Source organism: Macrotis lagotis, chromosome 1 (genome assembly GCF_037893015.1).
Source record: "Macrotis lagotis isolate mMagLag1 chromosome 1, bilby.v1.9.chrom.fasta, whole genome shotgun sequence".
Taxonomy (NCBI): Eukaryota; Metazoa; Chordata; class Mammalia; order Peramelemorphia; family Peramelidae; genus Macrotis; species Macrotis lagotis.
The window spans coordinates 649,633,974-649,656,337 of record NC_133658.1 but is presented as its reverse complement, the minus strand read 5'-3'; the positions used below and the strand labels follow the sequence as shown (position 1 = coordinate 649,656,337).

Here is a 22,364-nt window from a genome sequence, read left to right as displayed (position 1 = left end):
TTTTGTGATTTAAAACAATGGGATATGGGGAGCTCATCAGTAATTCTAAACTATCACTTACTTCCCCCATAGAAATACTTTTTCAAACTAAAACCATGAGAAAGACAGGTCCATTTAAAGATTTGTTTCTCTTAAGATAATTATTTTTTTTAAAAAAACTAATAGACAGGCATTGTTTTCCTAGACACAGACACTTGATGAACTCTGAAATGAAATTGAATCCCAATAATCCCAACAAACCCAACTTTTAAGAAAAAAAATAAGTCATTTAACTTTCATCTCATACACCATAGAGAAAAGATAGAATATGGCATGAAGAGAGAACAGAGACATGATTACCATTTTATGAAGGATAAGAATCTGTTCAACAGTTTCCACACAAAGATGCAAACAGAAACTGACCTGGAAAACTGAAGCCTCCTAAGTTAGTCTTCTGCAGCTAGTTCTGCTCTACACAAAACTTTTTTCAAGGCTCTTTTTACTTCCTTGTTTCTCAGAGAATAGATTAAGGAATTTAGCATAGGTGAGACAATGTTATTCAAAATTTGAACCACAGCACCCAGCAAAGGGTTGGGTGTGGATTGAAAATAAATAATGATAACTGGTCCATAGGCACACATGATTGCAGTGAGGTGGGCACTGCAGGTAGAGAAAGCCTTGCTTCTGCCTTCAGCTGAACGAATTCTCAAAATGGCTATTCCAATGCGAGTATAGGAGACAATAATTGTGAAAAATAATGTTAATGCCAAAAGACCAACATTAGTGAAACCCACCCTCTGGGCCAGTGAGCTATCAGCACAGGACAAAGGAAGGACTACAGGAATGTCACAGAAGTAATAGTCTAATTCATTAGGACCACAGTAAGGCAACCGGAAAGTGAGTGTAGTCAGCAGAGTGGCATGGATACAACCTAATAATGAGGTGCATGTGGCAAGGACTATACAACGTCTGGGGTTCATAATGACTGTGTAGCGAAGTGGATGACAAATGGCAACAAAACGATCATAGGACATCACAGAGTATAGAATACCCTCAGTACATCCTATAAAATGGTAGAAGAAGAGTTGGGAGGCACATCCCCTATAAGAGATAGCTCCACTATTTCCAGAAAGAAAGACCAACATTTTAGGACAGCTCACTGAAGGAAAAAATATATCAAAAGTAGATAAGATTCCCAAGAAGAAATACATGGGTGTACGAAGTCGAGAGGAGGAAATGATTGCCAAGAGGATAAGAAAATTTCCTATCAGGGTGAAGATGTAGATGAATAAGAAGATGGCAAAGAGGATTGTCTCTAGTCCTTCTGTATGAGGAATTCCTAGGAGAATGAACTCAGTTACCTCTGTTTTGTTCTTTATCTTCATAGGAAAGACAGTCCTGGAGAAAGACCAAAAAGGACAGTGGATAAATAAAGATTTCAAACATGAAGGATGAGTTGGTTTAAATGACAGTAATTCATCTTTGATCACTAATTTCTGATTTTTATTGAAACTTTTCAGTATAATAATTTATAGAATGTTGTCCCTTTTTCCATCTGAGGTTATTTCCAATTTTCAATGAAGATGATTGCAAGTAAAAGAAGTTCTGAAGAATATAAAATTAGGGCATCTCAAAGAAATTAATGGAATGACTGCTGTTAGTCAAAGGAATGCAATTTAATTAGCATCTGAATTTGGAAAAGAAATATCCATCATAAAAAAGGAGGAAAGTAAAAAAAAGAAATGCCAAAAAGAACCCACCAGCTTGGACTTTTGCTCCTATTGTATGCTATTTTCCTTTACTATTCCTATGAATAAGAAGGTCATCAATCTTGGACAACTGCTCAGAAATTGGAAGGTCACAGTCAACTATGGTTCCCTGTTCTGATTTCACCTTGAAAAGCAGCGATAGATCAATATTGAATGAACTTACATATCCATGAGAGAACACAATTGTCTGAGAATGAGGAATCTCTCTTCCTTTTCTTAAGTTTCTCATTAAGAGAGGATGGGAACCAGTGTATATAGTTGGAAACCCTGAATGCTTCTTAATACTAGACCAAATTGCCCAGATTAGACAACATACAACTGCCCACTGCAATTTTCCAAGATTTCCAAAACCCTAGGACATGGGGTAGGGGTTGTTTAGGCACCCTTATCACTGGCCTTGATTTTCCCTTGGGATCTCATTTCTAAATATATCACAAACTCAAGAAATCTCTTGAGCTGGGGGAACAATTAGACCTTAGGTATTTTGAGACTTTAGAAAAGAGACAACAATCTGGTGGAGTAGAAGCTCATGATGTTTTCCTTGAAAAGCAGATTCCAGACTATCATAGGCTCACAAACCTTTGTTTGTTGCTAACTCTACCACTCCCCCCACCAACAAATTGTTAACAATCAAAATGTGATGTGAAAAATTCAAATAACTCCAAATAACTCAACAGAAATGAGTCTGAGAAAGAAATAAACTCATGCTCAATTCGGGAATTCAAGATTTGTAGAACCTTCCTCTCAATATCATTGTTGATACCATTGCAATTATTTGAACCATGTAAAAATTAGGAATGAACATTTTTTTTTTTGGTTTAGCAAAATCTCTCTGTCTCATCTGTCTTCCTTCTCAAATTTATGCATAAAGAATGCATTATTTTACTTTCAGCAAACAGAATGGTACTTCTGAATTGCTTGCCATAATGCCACTTTTAAGGACACTGAACTCTGATTCCAACCCATGGGAATCCAGATAGGCTGGTGTATCTCTTCCTCTTCATTATTTAGTCCCATTCTCCATTTCAAAAATCTATGTGTCACCAGACCACTCTATCCCTTTGTTCCTTTCCCTGACTGATTCCACCAAATGATTCCTTTTGCTATTTCAACACCAGTTAACATACTTTCCATAATGTGGAGAACCATCCACTCTTGTCAATTGTATTGCTAATTCCTTTCATCTACTGTTTCTCAGCCCTCTAACCCAAAACTCATCTCTTTAAACTTCAGGATACAGAATGCTTTAAAACAGGTTTTGGGAGGCCTAGTGGGAGGAGATTGAGAAGAGGCCTATCCTACCCAGATGCCACTAAGATCTTTCCTACCCCACACATTCAGTGTCAGAGTCTACCTCTCTTTACTTCCCCATTGAGTTTTCTTTATTCTTTTTATTCCATTTTCTCCTGTGGATGGGGAGTTTTGTCATGTTCCTATCTACCCTTAAAACTCAATCACACCTTCTCAAAAGTTGTGGGAAAAAATGGATACATGACTACATAAAGTCTTACATAACTTAGATATATGACTTACATAAAGAGAGAAATTATAAGAAAATAGGAACAATATGGATATTTGACATAAGGATAATTAGATGTATGGTTAGATGAACAATTTATGAATAAATGAGATAGAGAAGAAGTTAGGTATAAAATGAATAATTTTAATTATATAAAGTGAAAATATGTACAGAATAAGCAAATGTAACAATGATCAAGTGGAAAGCAGAAAATTGGGAAAAATTCTATACACTGTCTCAGATAAAGGTCATATAGCTCAAATATTTAAAGAACTTTTTCAAATCTGTAAAAATATGTTAACCAACTGAAAAGGATCAAAGAGTATGTACAATTTTTCAATGAAGAAATCAAAAGATGTTATAGTCATAAGAAATAATATTCTAAATCATTATTGATTAAAGAAATGCAAATTAAAACAGCCTTAACATATTGTTGCCATATTTACTGAAATAATTAAAGGGAAAAATGACAACTGTTGGATGAGAAGGGGAAAAAATTTGAATACTGATGCATTTTGTTGGAATTGTGAGCTGATCCAACTATATTGGAGAGCAAGCTGGAATTCTTCCTAACAAATTATTAAACTGCATGTACTCTTTGATCCAATAATATGAGTATTCCTATTTCCCATTGTGTTTAAGAAAAAAAGAAAATAACTTATGAGTTCTTGCTTTTGAATTTAAAATTTATTTATAATATAAATATTTTATTTGTTTCCCAATTATATACAATAGTATTTTCTACCTATCACTTTTTGGTAAAGTTTTGAATTTTACACTTTTTCTCCCCACCCTCCCATCCCTCCCACTCTCCCCCAAGAGAAGCAATTTGATAATCTTTACATTGTTTCCATGCTATGTATTGATCAAAGTTCAATGTTTTGAGAGAAAAACATATCCTTGAGGAAAAGTAAAATATTAAAGATAAAAAATTATGTAATACATAAAATTATTTTTTAACAAATTGAAGGTAATAATCTTTGGTCTTTGTTTAAACTCCACAGTTCTTTCTCTGGATACAGAGAGTATTCTCCATCACAGATACCCTAAAATTATCCCTGATTATTGCATTGATAGAATGATCAAGTCCAGTTAGGTTGATCATCACCTCCATGTTGCTGTTAAGGTATATAATGTTCTTCTGGGTCTACTCATTTTGCTCAGCATCAGTTCATGCAAGTCTTTCCAGGATTCTCTGAAATTCCATCACTCCTGGTTTCTACTAGAAAAATAGTGTTCCATAACATCCATATACCACAATTTGTTCAGCCATTCCCCAAGTGATGGACATCCCCTTGATTTCCAAATCTTTGCCACCACAAGCAGAGCTGCTATGAATACTTTTGTACAAATGATGTTTTTCATGATCTCTTCATGGTATAGACCCAGTAGTGATTTTTGTTGGATCAAAGGTTATGCACATTTTTATTTCCCTATGGGCATAATTCCAAATTACTCTTCGGGGTTGGATCAGTTCACAGCTCCACCAAAAATTCATTAGTGTCCCAGATTTCCCACATCCCTTCCAATATTGATCATTGTCCTGTCTGGTCATATTGGCCAATCTGAGAGTTGTGAGGTGGTAACTCAGAGATATTTTCATTTGCAATTCTCTAATCAGTAATGATTTACAGCATTTTTTCACATGATTATGGATAGCTTTGATTTCCTCATCTGTAAATTGTCTCTGCATATCCTTTGACTATTTGCCATTTGGGGACTGGCTTCTTTTCTTATAAATTTGACTCAATTCTCTATATATTTTAGAAATGTGTCCTTTGTCAGAAACACTAGTTGTAAAAATTGTTTCTCAATTTACTACATTACTTTTGATCTTGGTTACAGTGATTTTGTTTGTATAAAAGCTTTATAATTTAATGTGATCAAAATTATCCAGTTTGTTTTGAATAATGTTTTCATCTATTCCTTGATCATAAATTGATTTTCTTTCCATATATCTGACAGATAAACTGTTTCTTGTTCTCCTAATTTGCTTATAATATTGTCTTTTTTGTCTAAATCCTGCCCCCATTTTGATCTTATCTTGGTATAGGTTGTGAGATATTGTTCTAATCCAAGTTTCTGCCTTAGTAGGGAAATTTTCCCAAAGTTTTTCATCAAAGAGAGAGTTCTTATCCAAGAAGCTGGGCTCTTTGGGTTTATAAAACAGCAGGTTACTATAATCATTTCCTACTGTCACTTTAGCACTTAGTTTATTCCACTGATTCACTAGTCTATTTCTTAGCCACTACCAGACAGTTTTGATGACAGATACTTTAGAGTCAAATTTTTGATTTGATAAGGCTAAACTGCCTTCCTTTGCAATTTCCTCCCATTAACTCCTTGATATTCTCGACTTTTTAATCTCTCTCCATATGAATTTAGTTGCAATTTTTTCTAGTTCATAAAAGTAATTTGTTTGAAGGTTAATTTAGGTAGAATTGCCATTTTTTTATTATGTTTTTTATTATGTTAGCTCAGACTATCCATGAACATTTTATTAAATCTGATTTTATTTGTGCAAAAAGTTCTGGAGATTCTTATAGAAATATGGCCTTTTACCTTCAGATTCATTCAATTCTCCCACCCAACCGATGATTCCCTTTTCTGTTTTCATAATGAAAAGTAGTGATCAAATTTGGGTGAGCTTGCATATCCATGAGAGTACATGGTGCTTGGGGATGAGAAATCTTTCCTCCTTTTCTGTTTCTCAGTAAGAAAAGATGGAAATTTTTCTATAGGTACCTTCTATTTTAGGTGTCACAAGGTAGGACCAGTGTATGTAGCTGGCAACCCTGAATGTTTCTTACTACTAGCCAAAATTATCCAAATTAGGCAACTCAGAACTGACTTTTCCTTCTTACTGCAGTGATTCTTTCCCAGACTTCAATAACCCCAGGATATAGAGTGTATTTTGGAAGGGGCTTTTATAAGCGGTCTTGGTTTCCTCTTGGGATCTCATTTCTGAATACATCAAAAACTCAAGAAATCTCTTGAGCTGGAGGAACAATTAGACCTGAAGTGTTTTGAGACTTTAGAAAGGGGGAAATACTCTAGGCAATAGAATCTCATGATATTTTTCATGTAAACAGGTTCCAGAGTATCATAGGTTCACAAATATTTCTCTAAGTTTGCTGTTTTCCCTACCACTCCCCCAACCACAAATTGTTAACAATCAATATGTGATATAAAAAATTCATATGACTCCAAGATAGAACAGAAGTGAATCTGAGAAGCAAATAACCTCATACTCAGTCTGGGAATTCCGTATCTGTAGTGCCTTCCTCTTACTATCATTGTTGATACCATTGTAATTATTTGAGTAATATAAAGGTTGGGGAAATGAGCAATTGTTTTTTGGTTTAGCAAAGTCTCTATGTCAGAACTGCCTTCCCATCTTAAATCTAACAATAAAGCATATGTTATCATATTTTCAGCAAGCATAATAATACTTGTGAATTCATAATTTGTTCTTACCATTATGCCACTTTTAACTTTTCTGGACACTGAACTCTGATCCCCACCCATGGGAATCCAGGAAGTCTGGTGTGTCTCCTCCTCTTCAAACCTTAATTCCATTCTCCCTTCCTAAAAGCTATGAGTCCCCAAACCACTCTGACCCTTTGCTCCTCTCTCTGACTATTTCCACAAATGGTTACTTATGCTACTTCAATGAGCTAGGAATTACCAGTTAATATACCTTTAGTAATGTAGAGAACCATCAGCTCTTACCATTTGTATTGCTATTCCCCTTCAACTACTCTTTCTGACCTCCCTACCCTAAAACCCATTTCTTTAAACTTCAAGATACAGAAAACTTTAAAATAGTTTCTGAGAGGCCCTGCAGGAGGAGATTGTCAAGTCTTATAATAGTCAGATGCCACCATGATCAAGATCCCCACAAACTCTTCATAATCAATTGAGTTTTCATTTTCCTTTTCTTCTATTTTCCCATATGCATGGAATTTTGGGATGCATTTTCCTATCTAACCCTTAGGCCCAATCCCATCTTCCCAAAGGTTGTGGGAAAAATGGATATATAACCTAGTTATAAAGGGAGAAATTATAAGAAAATTGGAAGTAACATATTACTTATTAGATATATGGATGAGTGAACAATTTATGAATAAACAAGATAGAGAACAAAGGTGCAAAATTAAAAATTCAATGAAATAAAATGAAAAAACTGTACAGATTAAACATATGTAGCAAAGATCAAATGGAAAGCAGAAAATTGTGAAAAATTACAGAATTTCACAGATAAGTCTTATAGCTCAACTCTATAAATATTTTTGTCAAATCTATAAAAATATGTTATTCACTAACTAAAAAGAGTCAAAGGATATATACAGATAGTTTTCCAATGAATAAATCAAAACAATTAATAATCATAGGAAATAATGTTCTAAATCATTATTAATTAAAGAAATATAGATTAAAACAACCTTAAAATCTGCCAGATTGACTAAAATGCCTTAAGGGGAAAGTAAGAATGTTGGATGTGATGGGGAAAAATTGGGACACTAATGTATCTTTGATGGAATTGTAGACTGATCCAATCATATTGGAAAGCAATCTGGAATTCTCCCTGAAGTTATTAAACTGCATGTACCCTTTGACCCAGTAATATAAGTGCTACTTGTATTTCCCAAAGTGATTAAGGGAAAAAAAGAAAAGGACTTGTAAGTTCTAAGATGTTTATTACAATTCTCTTAGTGGAGGCAAAGAATTGAAAATGTAAGAGATACCCTTCAACTGGGGAAATGCTGAACAATGTGTGATACATGATTGTGAAGGAAAAATACTGAGGTATAAGAAAGGAAGAGCTCAATGAGCATAGGAAATTTAGAAATATTTCCACAAAATAATGAGAATGAAATGAGCAGAACTAAGAGAATATTATATATAACATCTGCAATAGTGTTTAAAGAATGAATTGAGCAAATAATTCATTTTGATTATTATAAATCTCCAAATTAACTATGAGACATATGAAGAAAGATGTTATCTGTATTCAGAGAAACAACTAATGAACATAAGTATGTATAAAATAATTATACATACATGTACACAGATGTGCATACATATATGTTTGTGTATACATGTGTATGTAGATGATTGTAAATATACATATGAATATATGTGATTATATATGTGCCTATGTATGTCTAATGGTTTAATCTACAGGGTTTGATGAAGAAAAGGAAAAAAGAAATTTACATGGTATCATTGTAACATATTTAAAAGAAATAATAATATGTATATAATAGATTTGTAGTTTCATCTGTAATAATCCTTTTTTTATTAAATGCTTGTTTTATTCAGTAAATTACAAATACATTTTTAAAAAGAGGAGGTAGATAAATAGAGATTTGAAGGAACTTCATGATTTTAAGAGGCTGTGTGTACTTCAAGTTTTATCTCCAGTACTTTATATATGTCCATATATATATATTTATATACATATATTTATGCATATTTACAGGCTTACATATGTTTACGTGGAAGAGTATGACCATATATAAAACTTGAGAATAATGCTAAGCATCCACAGAATCCAGTGGAGCATATGGAGAATGATGTTACCTTGCTAAAGGGATAACTCAAAAACATGTTCAAAGCTATCAAGCATCTGTTATTATGAAATTGGTCAGAAGGACAAAGAAAATTCAGGGATCATGAGTAATGACATAGTGCAAGAGATATAGTGTTGAATCTGAAGTCATATCCAGTCTCAGATAACACAGTCAGAAGTGATGTCACAATTTCTATCTGCTTCCAGGACCTCATCTGTAATAGCATGCCTACCTCCTAGGATTGTTATAATGATTGAACAAGATAATATTTGTAAAGTGTTTTAAAAGCATTCAATTGTTCTATAAATGCTCGCTATGATGGTGATGATGATTCAAAGATTCAATTCAATTCAATAAACATTTTAAAGCTCTTATTATAAACAATGTAAATCATTAGGCACTGAAAGATACAAAGACAAAATAAAATACAATTCTTATCGCAAGGGGCTTACATTCTACTGAAGGATGAATAATGTATTCTAATAAATAAACTGAATATGTATCAAATCCAATTTTATTTTAGCAGGGATAGAGCCAGGGGCTGATGAATGTTTACCAACCAACTCTGATTTAGTTTTTGTATTTAATATATAATATTTAATATATATATGTATATGCCTGTACATATAACACAAGTTTAATCAGTATTATTTTCTTTATCATTCTATTGTCTTAAAAGGCAACAAAACAATAAATAAATCTCTGATTTTTAGTGTTTGAAGATTTCCAGTGCTCATACAGGAAATTTGACAATCAGTTCAACCTGTTGCAGCACGTCTCATAGATATAAAGGATCAGCAAAGACCTTATCTAAAGGATAGAACCTAAACTGAATCTTTGAAAAGTTGGGAATACTAATACATAAATATGAAAAGGGAGTACCTTGAACAGTAGGAAATAACGTTTTTCTATTTGAACACAGAGGAAAGTACTAAGAATCTAAATTTCAGAGGGGCTGCTAATAGTTTGGTATAAAGGAAAATTTTATAACAGATCTATTTTTTTAAAAAGCAGTTGGATCTTTTAGCAAATAATAAGATTTTTTGCATTAGAATTTTTCAAGCAAAGCCTTCATGATCACCTGTCAGATTTGTGATAGTATTCTAGTTCAGGTTCAGGTTCCAAAAGATGACCTCTGACATAGGAAATTGACAGATGCCAAAAACAGGGCTTGGTTTATTATATTGTTGATTAGCTACACTTATGGAAGTGATAGAAAATATACATGTGTCTTGAGTACAAATTTTTTCCCATAGATCCAGTTGTTAAATATCTACCATCACACTTCTGGACTATGAGACATACCACTTACATATTTCTTGGCAGAACTAAATTGAGCACTCAGCTTTTTATTATTTACTTATGGAAAATGCATTTAGACTGGAGATTGCTAAGGGTGTAGTAAAAGAAAAGACTAAAATTATAGGGTAGGACCCACAATGTGTACATATATATATATATATATATATATATATATATATATATATATATGAATGAATTCACACATTTTCTCCAAGAGAATAAGCCTATAACTGAAAAAATTAGAAATGTGAAATCTTAAGACACACTGTCAACTAAATACATAATAGAAAGACTGTCAACTAAACACACAATTGAACCCTACTCTGGATGCCAGGATTTTTAGAATGCTCATTGTAAAAGATGAAAGTGTGTATTAAATTTTTCATTTTTGGTTCCCTTTTTACTCAATTTTGCAATTCCATTCCTCCTATTATTTTGGATTAACTGAAACCTGTCTTCTATTAGTATTAACCTCATCTGAATAAGACCTGACTCATGGAGTAAGAGAAGTGAGGAAAGACTTTTTTTTTCCTTTTTTTTCAAGGTAATGGGGATAAGCACCCAAGGGTACATAGCTAGGCAATTATTAAGTGTCTAAGGCCTAATTTGAATTCAAGTACTCCTGACCCCAGGGCCTGTGCTCTATCCACTGCATCACCTAGCCACCCCGAGGGAAGACTTTTTTGATATTCTTCATAAAAGAAGCCAAAGAGAAATTTGAACTTCCCAAATATAAGTTCAAATTTGTGGAAGAATTTGTGGACAGATTCCCAGATAAGTATTTGAGGAACGATTTACTTGATCAGTCTTTTGGTAATACTAATGACATATACATCCTTTCCCCCATTTAATAAATCGTGATTCTTTAAAATGAAAACATTTTGTTCTGTACTGTAGTATTTTGCAGATTCCATGTATAAATCTATTCTTAGTCTGCTTAATATATGGTAAATTTTAATGACTTTCAAAGAAATATGGAATTATTCATCTATATTGTTTATCTGCCTCTCTGACATAATTTTAGGTATAAAAAGCCTCATTATAATCCTAATCATTGTCCAGAGTTAATTTTCTACTCGTGCTTAAGCATAATAAGACCCAGGTTTTTGCCTCTATATTTTCTGCATTGTAGTAGATTTGTCAGCAGTAATGTGAACTGCACAAAATTAGGAGGCATTTTTCTTACAACAAAAATTGAAAGATTATCAACCCATTATGATTATCAGCCCCCTCATGGGAGAAAAATTGTGTAAAAAATAAAAAAAAATATTTCTTATGGAGCATCCACATGAAGCAAAAGTCTACCTCTTGTCTCTTCAGAAAGAAAAGGCTACTATATTTTTGCATTATCTTGATTTACATGAAAATGACTCAGGTCCTTCACCTGGATTACTATCAACCATTAATAAATATTACTAACTATAGGAAATTGATAATACTGCTCTTTCATACATTGTCCCAAATCATCAGCTTTTTCATTTTATTCTGGATAATTTGTATATTCAGGAAAACATGAGATTAAAGTCCTGTCTTTGAGACACTGGCTCAGTCATCAAGATTAAGTCATTTATACTGTCAGTGTTGCAGGCAGCTTGTTAAGGCAGAAAAATTATAGATAGTTTAGATATCTGCATTGGTAGAAGAAGTTACCTAGAAATTAATTAGTAAATCAATAAGCAAGTATTAAAATGCTAGGGATACAAAGGCAAAACTGGAATAGGTTTTGCTTATAGAAAGCTACATTATCAGAGGAAATAACATGTACATAGACAAGCATATCGAGATTATATACAGAATAAAGACAAAATAATTTCAGGGATGGGAGAAAAGCACTAAGATTGAGGGTTGAGAGGATCATTAAAGAATTCAATCAGAAATTGAATTTTGTACTGATATTTAAAAGGAACTAGAGATTCTAAAACATAGAAGTGAGGAATCAGTGGATTCCAGGAATGGAGGACAGGATATGGTGTTTTAAAACATCAGTAAAAGTGGAGCTCATCAACTCTCCACACCAATGAAATCATATTTCTAAACTGTCATCTTTTCCAAAGAAACACTCTCCAAAACTATTACAATGAGAAATTCAGGTATTTTGAAAGACCAGTTTCTCTTAAAATAATTATTTCAAATAAAGTATTAGACACGTACTGCCTTCCTATTAGACTCTTCATGAACACTGAAATTAAAGTGGATCCCCAAAGAAATGTCCTTTTAAAGAAAAAAAGAACTCAGCTTTTTTCTCATGTTAGCGTAATTTCTGGTTGCATATACTATAAAGAAAATAAAGAATGATGACACATAGGAAGGGCAAAGACATAACTGCCATTTTATGAAGGAGAGGAATCTGAATCATAGATTCTACACAAAGATGGAAACAGGGACTGACCAAGGAGACTGAGGCCTCTTAATTTATGTCTCTGCAGTTAGTCCTGCCCTAAATAAAACTCTTTTCAAGGCTCGTTTTACTTCCTTGTTTCTCAGAGAGTAGATTAAGGAGTTCAGCATGGGTGAGACAATGTTATTCAAAATTTGAACCACAGCACCTAGTAAAGGGTCTGGATTTGACTGAAAATAGATGATGATAATTGGTCCAAAGGCACATATGATTGCAGTGAGATGGGCACTGCAGGTAAAGAAAGCTTTGCTTCTGCCTTCGGCTGAACGGATTCTCAAAATGGCTATCCCAATGCGGGTATAGGAGACAAGAATTGTGAAAGATAATGTTAAAATTAAAAGACCAACATTAGTGAAACCCACCCTTTGGACCAGTGAGTTGTCAGCACAAGCTAGAGGTATTAAAGAGGGAATGTCACAAAAATAATAATCTACTTTATTTGAACCACAGTAAGGCAATTGGAAGGTGAGTGATGTCAGTATAGTGCCATGAATACAGCCTATTAATGAGGTACATGTGGCAAGGACCACACAAAGCCGGGGGTTCATAATGACTGTGTAGCGCAGCGGATGACAGATGGCAACAAAACGGTCATAACACATCACAGAGTACAGAATAGCCTCAGCACAGCCTATAAAATGGTAGAAGAAGAGTTGGGAAGCACATCCTCTATAAGAGATAACTTGGTTATTTCCAGAGAGAAAAACCAGCATTTTAGGACAACTCACTGAAGGGAAAAATATATCAAAAGTCGACAATAGTCCCAAGAAAAAATACATGGGAGTGTGAAGGTTAGAGGAGGAAATGATGGCCAAGAGGATGAGGAAATTCCCCATCAAGGTGAAAACATAGATGCACAAGAATATGACAAAGAGTATGGTCTCCAATCCCTCTGTATGAGGGATTCCTAGGAGGATAAATTCAGTCACCTCTGTATAATTCTTTATCATCATAGGAAAGTCAACCCTGGGGAGAAGACAGGAGAATGGAGTAAGTAAATATAGATATCAAACACAAAGGGTAAATTAGTTTAACATGATATAAATTCATCTTTGATCATCAAATTACATTTTTATTGAAACTTTTCATACAACAACTGGGAAGATCATCATATACTGATAGAATGCTTGCCCTTTTATACTTGAAACTTTTATCTCCAATGTTCATTCACTATGATGGCAATTAAAAAGGAGCTCTGAAGTACAGATAATTAGGGCAATTAAAAGAAATGAGGGGAATGGAATGAAATGACTACTATTAATCAAAGAAATAATATTTAATAAAAAAATTGGAGAAAAAATGTCCATCTTAAAAAATGAGAAAAGCAAAAAAGAAATGTCAAAAAGAACCAACCTGCCTTGAACCCTTGCTCCTATTGTATACTGTTTTCCTTTTCCATTCCTATGAATGGGAAGGTTATCAACCCTGGGCACCTGCTTAGACATTAAAAGGACACAGGTTATAGAGGAACTTTGTCGGTGACTATGTGAAAGTTAAAACCAAGGCATAGGAGAGAATGAGAACCACAGTTGTAGAGAATATGCCATTACTAGGTGGAAAATCATTTCCATATCTTGACTAAAAGTAATCCTTACAGAAGTACAAAGATGCTCCTTCTTTTCTTAAGTAGCAATAGACATAATTCAGATGAAATTGGGGACTTGACCCCGTAACTCAAATTTTGAAAATTTCTCAACAAAAACTGCTTTAGGTATTAATTGCTCTTTCATGATATCATGGATAATGATCATAAAAGTTGACACATAGAAGACTTAAAAATTTGTAAAATACTGTCCCTACATTATCTCATTGAACCTCTCAACAATTCTGTTAGGTATATAATAAGCATATTGTTTTGCCTCTTTATAGAGAAGGAAATAGAGTTGCAGAGCTTGTGTATTGGACTTGATTTGTATACAGAGCATGATAACCCTCCCCAAAAGAATCCTACCTGTCTGGCCCTGGCTTTTTCGAATCAACAAATATTTCCATACAAAAGAAGTTGAACTGACTTCTTAATGAAATATGGTAAAAACTTTTGATTCTCCACAGTCAATCATCTCCACACCTTGATTTTTATGGGAAGATGGTCTTTATCCTTTAGAGTTATTCAATTACCCCACCCAAACTATGGCTTCTATTTTCACTATGAAAAGTGATGATAAATCAAATTTGGGTGAGCTTACATGTCCAAAAGAGAACACAGTTGCCTGGGGATGAGAAATCTTTCTTCCTTTTCTCAAGTCTTTCATGAAGGGAAGCTGGGAATTTTTCCTGTACCTTCTATTTTAAGTGCTACAAGGTCTGGTCCTTGTATGTATTTGGCAACCCTGAATGCTTTTTATTATTAAACCAAATTATCCAAATTAGACAACACAGAAATGACATCTCCTATCCACTGCAGCACTTCTTTCCCAGAGTTCAGGAACCTCAGGACATTGGGTGGGCGTGGGGGGATGACACGGAATTTTATAATTGACCTTGCTTTTCTCTTAGGATCACATCTCTGGATACAAAACAAACTCAAGAAGTCTTTTGAGCTGGGGGAGCAATTACACCTTGGGTGTTTTGAGACAATACTCTGGTGGAGTAGAATCTCATGATATTTGTCTGGTAAAGAAGGATACAGTGTCACTATATCACAATTCTTTCTGTCTGTTGTTTTCCCTACTCCTAACCCCAAATTGTTATCAATCAAAAATATAACGTGAAAAATTCAAATGACTTCAAGAAAGAACAGTAGTGAACCTGAGAAAGAAGTGATCTTATATTCAATTTGAGAATTCCAAATCTGTACTATGTACTGTGCTTGTAAACCATCAACCTTCTCATTTACCAAATACTCATCTTGTTAATAGTGCCTTCCTCTCAATTCCATTGTTGTTCCATACTGCAATTATTTAAGTAGTAACAAAGGGGGGAAATAACTTTGATTTCTTTGGTTGAGCAAAGTCTATATGCCAGAAGAGACTTCCCATCACAAATCTTAATGTAACAAATGTATTATTACATTTTCAATTAGCAGAATAATACTTCTGAACTGTCGTAATTTGCGACCACCCTGGTGCCAGGTTTTTTTTTTTTACTTTTTTGGTCATTGAACTCTAATTCCCATCCATGGGAAAATTGATGAGCCTATTCCTCTTCAATTCAAATTCCCATTCTTCCTTCCTAAAAGTTTTGAGGCCCCAGACCTCTCTATCCCCTTCCTGACCGATTCCACCAAAAGATCACTCATTGTTTCAATGAATTAGAAATCACCAAATAAGATAGTCTTTCCCATTTGTATTGATAATCTCTTTCATCTACTCTTTCTGATCTCCCAATCCTAATAGCACATTTCCTTAAGATTCAAGATAAAGAAAGCTTTAATAACATTTGTTGATAGTACCTGAGGGAGGAGATTGGAAAGAATTTTATCCCACCTGAGGCTATCAAGATCCCCAACCTCCTTGACAATTTCTCTTCTTACTCCCACCTCCATTGAACCTTCATTATTCCTATTTTTTCCATTGATTCCTGTGGATGGCGGTTTGGAACACATGTCCCTCTTTAAACTTTAGACCCAATTCCTACTTTCCAAAGGTTGTGTCATCTTAGAGTTTTCAACCTTTTCCCTGTTCCTTTATTATCACTTCTACAGCTTTAATGAGTTTGAAATTACTAACAACAATCTTTCTGATAATGTGAAGGATCACAGGACCCTGGCATTTGAAATGATGATAAACTCTCAACCACTAGATATTTCAGACTTCCCTTCTGACATGTCCTTAGGATAAATGAATTCTGTGATCTAGAGCTTACCTCTCCTTTATCGGTTTTCTTTTCCAATTAGAATGGGAACTACTTAGGCACTGACAAAATCTCAGCCTTCTGTTCCTAACCCTAGGATATTCTTGTCTCATAGTACATGCTTAATAAATGCTTTTTCACTCACTCTTTCAATTACTCTACAGAGATGGCATTGGTAAATACTGCTCTCTAAAGTTATAGGTTTTCTTGCAATTGTCAAATATAATAGCTTTACTTTTTGGGGGGGAGGGAAATGCAGCAATTTTATTAAAAGAAAAGTGCAGTGAAATCACTCAAAAGCTTGAAAGAAGCTTTAGGGAAATTAAGATACTTCCCCTCAAATGCAGGGTATGTTCTTTATAAATGTTGTAGTCATATAACATGACCAGCTGCTTTCTGGCAAAAATCAAACTCTGATCTTGAGTGATGCTTGGCCTTGTCCTGGATTTTTTTTTTGACATTTTCAATGGTGTCACTGGGTTCCACTTCAAAATTAAAGGTATATCTAGTCAAGGTCTTCACAAAGATCTATATCTTATCCCTGAGATGAATTACCAAGTGCAGGGTGAATTCTTTCTGAATGTTGTAATCAAACAATTTCCATCCATTTTCTAGCTCCTGGTCCGGGCAAATGCTTTCTTTATCCTTTGAACTTTTGGGTGAGATTCTTGCCATTCAAGTTCTTCACGAAGATCTGTATTGTCAAGTGGTGGTGACAGCAACACACACTAAACAATACAGGCAACTCTTGTCCTTGATGAATCTTATAGTAGTTTTTCCTCCTGTTTCTTCTTAGATTCTTTGAAACTTTTGACATTGTTTATGACTATTTTCTGGATATTCTTTTCTCTCGTTTATTGTTACAGTCCTTTATTCATCCTATAGATCTATCCCTTTGTTATATCTTTATACAGTATTTTTACAATACTTACCAGCAATATATATTCTTTTACACTCTGTTTGAACTCTTTTGTCTTTTTTATCTGTGATATTTCCTCTTGTGTCCTTAGCAGTTTCAATGGATATAAGTATCTCTATGCTGATATATAAGCATATATAGATATCTGTATACATATACATGTACAAATATATTTACAAAAAGATATAATGCATAAAGAAATGAAAAACCACTTTAGTATCTTTGCCAAGAAAACCTCAAACAAGGTCACAAAAAGATGGACATGACTTAAAAAAAACTGAACGTCAATAGCATCTAATTGAAAACCTATTTGAGAAAGAAAGTTTTACAAACAACTTTTGGCAGTAAAAGTTTCAGTCTTTACTGGAACGTAACATGTACTTGGCAAGTAACTTGCAATGTCATTAGGAAGGGTTTTGAATGTTAAGCTAAGGAGTCTAGACTTTATTCAATAGGAGACAAGGAGCCACTAAGAATTTTTGAGTAAGGGAGACAGAATCTTTCTAGACCTTTCTGAATATTTCAAATTACCCAAAGGATATTTTTCTAGGCTTTTCATGTTCATTTATACATTGCCATGTACATTCACACTATGATGGATCAATCTGTACCAGCAGTAATAGCAATGAAAAGCTGGATTATATGTCTATTGGATCTGAGGTAGAGTCTCTGGTTCATTCCTTCAGCTGAGCATCTTTACCTCATGTTGGTATATAACATTTATGAATCCATATTTCTAAAATTACAAATCTAATTAACTCTATGACCTTAAAAGCCAGGCTGTCACACCTCATTCTCTTCCCCAGTCACATTCATTTTATTAAGTCGAAATACTTTTTATATCAATGAGAGGGAGTTCTCATCTCTTCCTCTGAGCCTGCTACAAACACAAAAGAAAAATTTTGGTTTAAACTAATGTTTTTTGCTGCTTTGTATTATAAACTCAAGGAGGGAGACCATGGATTGTCTTGTTTGTAATTTTTTTTTTTGCTAGGCAATGGGGTTAAGTAGCTGCTCAAGGCCATACAGCTAGGTAATTATTAAGTGTCTGATGCTGGTGCTCTATTCACTGTGCCACCTAGCCACCCTTTGTTTGTAAATTTTACCCTTCCTTTATGGAAATGTTCACTTTGGTAAGTTGAGGTGGGTTTGTTTACTGTTTTAGAATATCTTAAAGTTTAGAATTTCTTTAGAATTTAATATCTTCTTTAGAAATTTGGACTTAATAGTTAGTAATAAAAAGTTTTAGAAATGACTAATATAAATTATTTGTCATGTTAACAAGTCTAGCTAGCATAAAGTCCCCCTTTTTTCTAAGTCAGCCTTGAAGTTCCCAGATGTGTTTTGTTATATTAAAGAGAAAAGTTTTCTAATAAACTTGTCAAATTGATCTTCAGTCAGTCAATGGAATTCAAGTGAAAAGTATCATCCAACACAGAGAGAGCTTTATCAAACTTTATTTTTATTCTCAAGAGAAAAAATAAAAGAACTGTTAAGAGGGACAGTCTCACTGTCTCCATACCAAAAGAGCAGCAATCAAGGGAAACCACACTTCATTTAAAGATTCAAGAGATCTTTAGGCTTGACCTTATGTATAAATTTAGAAAACAAGTCTGTCTGAAATCATTGAGGATTGCCCAGTTATCTAAAAGACCAATGAAGGTATTTTCCAAATTACCTAAAGAAGAGGTTGCAAAGCAGACTAGAGGAAATAGGAATGAAGAATAGAGAAGTAGAGATGTTAATCCCAATCTTATCATTTCAGCAAGATGCTGAAGATGAGGGCCAGAGACTGTACCTCATTCCATTAGTCAATACATTCTTCTGTCTATTACCTCCAGGGTCAAAAAATTAAATGCTTTGCTTGACTTTTACAGTCTTTCACGATCTGTCCCCAGGTGTCACAGGCTGTCCCAGTAGACCTTCTATGTAGTCTTTGGCATCTGTGGCCAGAGAAGTCTGGAAACCAAAACTACTGCCATTTATTCAATCATCTGTATTCAGCTCCTGCTTTTCTGAAACGTGTTCTGAATTGGAGCAGCTTTTGTTAGACTGTGCTCCTCTCTCAGCTTGTGCAAGACTTTTCTACAAATCTTCTAAGCTTATCTTGGGCTGGAAAATTGATTTATTATGTCTTTTTTGTTTGCTTTGCCATCCTAAAATTTGTTTAGAGTCATTATTTTAAAATATTTAGATGGGTTTCAGGGAGAGCTCAGGAGAGTCCCTGCATTTATTGTGCCATCTAGGCTTCACTTCCAATTAATTAAAACTTTAAGATTTCAGATCTTTGTTTTGGGCCTTTGCTGGTCTTCATCTCTATATGTGAGTCAGCAGCTTTAGAAGTAACTACAATTTTAAATTACAACTTAGTGAAAATGAAATAAATCACTAAAATGTCTTGAGAGTCCATACATTCTGTTGGAATACAGATTTAAGTATAGTCTATATGTGTAATACAGGTAAAGGTTGTTGGGAGAAGAATAAATACCTAGATCACCATGTTAGCCCAGGTGCAAAGGACAAGTCATTTTTGGCATTTATCAGTGGGATATTGTACCTACATGAGGTGTCTCTCCTTACTTCATTCTATCTTCCATTCAGTTGTTCTAAATGAGCTTCCTAAAGCAGATCTGACCATGCCACTCCCCTGCTTAATATACTATAGGTACTTTGTATCAACTCTAATATCAAATATTAAATTCTTTATGTAATTCTTTGAATAACCTAGTGCTCTCTTGCTCTTCAGTTTTCTTACAACTTAAAGTATCTTCCACACAGACTTTGCAAATCAGTGTTTTATGAATAAGATCTTCTATCTCCCAACTTCAAGTATGTCCAAAGACTATCTACTCTGACTGGAATACTCTCCCTTCTTATCCCTGCCTCCTGACATCCTTGATTTCTTTCAAATCCTCAGCAAAAAAAGAGGAAGTTTGTTGATCATTCCCAGTTTATTTTGTATATTGATTGCTTATACAAATTTATCTGCATGTTTTCTTTCCCATTAGAATTAGTTACTTAAGAACATTCACTGAATTTTGCCCTTTTTGTATAAGAAAAAAAGGAAAACTAGAAAGAAAGTAAGAAAGCAAGAAAGGGAAGGAGAATAGGAGGAAGGAAGGAAGGAAGGAAGGAAGGAAGGAAGGAAGGAAGGAAGGAAGGAAGGAAGGAAGGAAATAAATGATAAAGTTCTAAATGGCTTCATTATAGTTTGGATACTCTATGTACATGCCTGTACATAGACTTCTTCAGGGAAAAGAAACTGAACTAAATGAAAGTCAACAAAAGGGGTCAGCAAGGTGTGCAGTGGAGAGAACACTTGCCCTAAAGTCAGGAGGACCTGAGTTCAAATCCATCTCAGACATTTCACACTTGCTATCTATGTGATCCCTGAGTCCCTTAACCTTAATTGCTTCACAACTCCCACCCCATAAAAAGACAATGAAAGTTAATTTTTCCAACATCTTCTGCTTACTTTTCCCCAAAATATCAATTGGGTGAAGGTTAAAAGGGGAAGTTCATAGGGACTGGTTAGCTTGGGTAAAGAAGAGGAAAACCAAAACAGAAATAAAAAATAAATTCCACATTCACAAAAATATATCCGGACTGCTTAAAGGCTTCTGTTAAGTTGACATAATTTTGCAGATGAGTCTTCTTCATTCTGTAAGCTCTACAGGACTGATTTACTCCTTTCTTCTAAGAAAGAAGTTAACTTTTTCTATTTAAAATGACTTATATGTTAGTATTGCTGCAAGAGATTCCCAAGGAGTTAATTTGTTTTGAGGAAAATTTTAAAATTTCTCAAAAATTTAAAATTAGAAAGGAAATTGAAAAAAAACAAATTCTATCCACTTGCATAGAGGCCTATCTATCATAATCTTTCTGAGACATCTCTTTTCTACACTTTTTTTTAACATTATAATTTTTTGATTTATCAAGAAAGCTAGGCAAAGGTCATGAAGATGCCTCCTTTCTTCTCCCCAAATTATCCTGGATACCTATGACATTATGAAAGGGTCAAAAAATTGACCTTTCTTGATCTTACTAACAATATCTAATTGCCAAAGTACCCTGACTCTTGTTATCAAGTTTTCACTGAGGGAGCCAACTCATTCTTTTGCACTGGCTGAGAAGGAAAAGATACAGCAAACAACTTCAATATTTCATCACAGCTTATTTTTTCTTTTTCTTCTCACTTTTTTCTATCCCTCTAAGATATGGAAAATATACCTCTGACTGAGAGACTATGGGGGGGGGCAGTATGTCTCTCTAAACCTAATATTCTCTCTGACAGGATGAAAGGACTAAGAAGAGGTTTGTTTATAAGGAGAACTCAATCAACCAGCATATTTGTTAAGTAACTTTTACAGATGCAAATTAAATAAGAAGCAAGAAAACAAGCTACACAAAGACAACTAAAAGAACAATAATATTGAAAGATTTCAGAACTCTGATTAATACAATGAACAATAAAAAGATTTCAAAAGACTTGCAGATGAAAAGGATTCAGAAAACAAGTATTGAATGAGACATATTTTAAGACCTAGTATATTGATTGGGGATAGAGAGGGAGATGACTATACTTATTTGAAAGCAGAGTTTCTATGTGGAAAGAGAAGTAGATTGTTGGAAGTGATGGGTATTTTTAAAAATAAGTAAAGAAAACACAATTTACCAATAAATTATCTAAGAAATTACAAAAGAGCACATTTCAGAGGGGATATGGACAGATAAGTATGGCAGTTTTGCTACTACAGCATAACATTATTATGTTTTAAAGAACTGTACATGACATAAGTTTGTAGTTCTAGCTGTATTTTTATTTCTGTACTTCTTTGTATATTGAAATTTTAATGTTTGTTGATGTTTATTAAGTTCATAATAAAAAGAAAATACTCATGACTAAAATATGAAATTCTCTGAGCCAACAATTTCATTATAAAACATGGAGAAGTGCATATGCACATAAACATGTGGTTAAAAACCAGAAAGTTCAAAAGTTACAATAATTGACCATGCTTTGAAATTTCTTAGTAAAATTTGAAATATGTTTTTGAGAACTGGGCTCACCAAGAATGGAATCAAGCTTTGTCCATCAATACTCACAAGA

General features: G+C 34.0%; 2 protein-coding genes across 2 annotated transcripts; both read right to left on the bottom strand.

The window, feature by feature from the left end:
- Positions 1-425: 425 nt before the first annotated feature.
- Positions 426-1,364, bottom strand: LOC141505952 (olfactory receptor 10N1-like). The gene has a single exon (XM_074212307.1). The coding sequence runs from the start codon at positions 1,362-1,364 to the stop codon at positions 426-428; it is 939 nt and encodes a 312-aa protein (XP_074068408.1).
- An 11,193-nt stretch (positions 1,365-12,557) lies between these two features.
- On the bottom strand, positions 12,558-13,496 carry LOC141505950 (olfactory receptor 10N1-like). Its single transcript, XM_074212292.1, has one exon. The coding sequence runs from the start codon at positions 13,494-13,496 to the stop codon at positions 12,558-12,560; it is 939 nt and encodes a 312-aa protein (XP_074068393.1).
- Between the last annotated feature and the right edge of the window lie 8,868 nt (positions 13,497-22,364).

Coding starts and splice junctions, on each gene's coding strand:
- LOC141505952 (XM_074212307.1), bottom strand. CDS start 1,364: ATGAAGATAAAGAACAAAACAGAGGTAACTGAGTTCATTCTCCTAGGA.
- LOC141505950 (XM_074212292.1), bottom strand. CDS start 13,496: ATGATGATAAAGAATTATACAGAGGTGACTGAATTTATCCTCCTAGGA.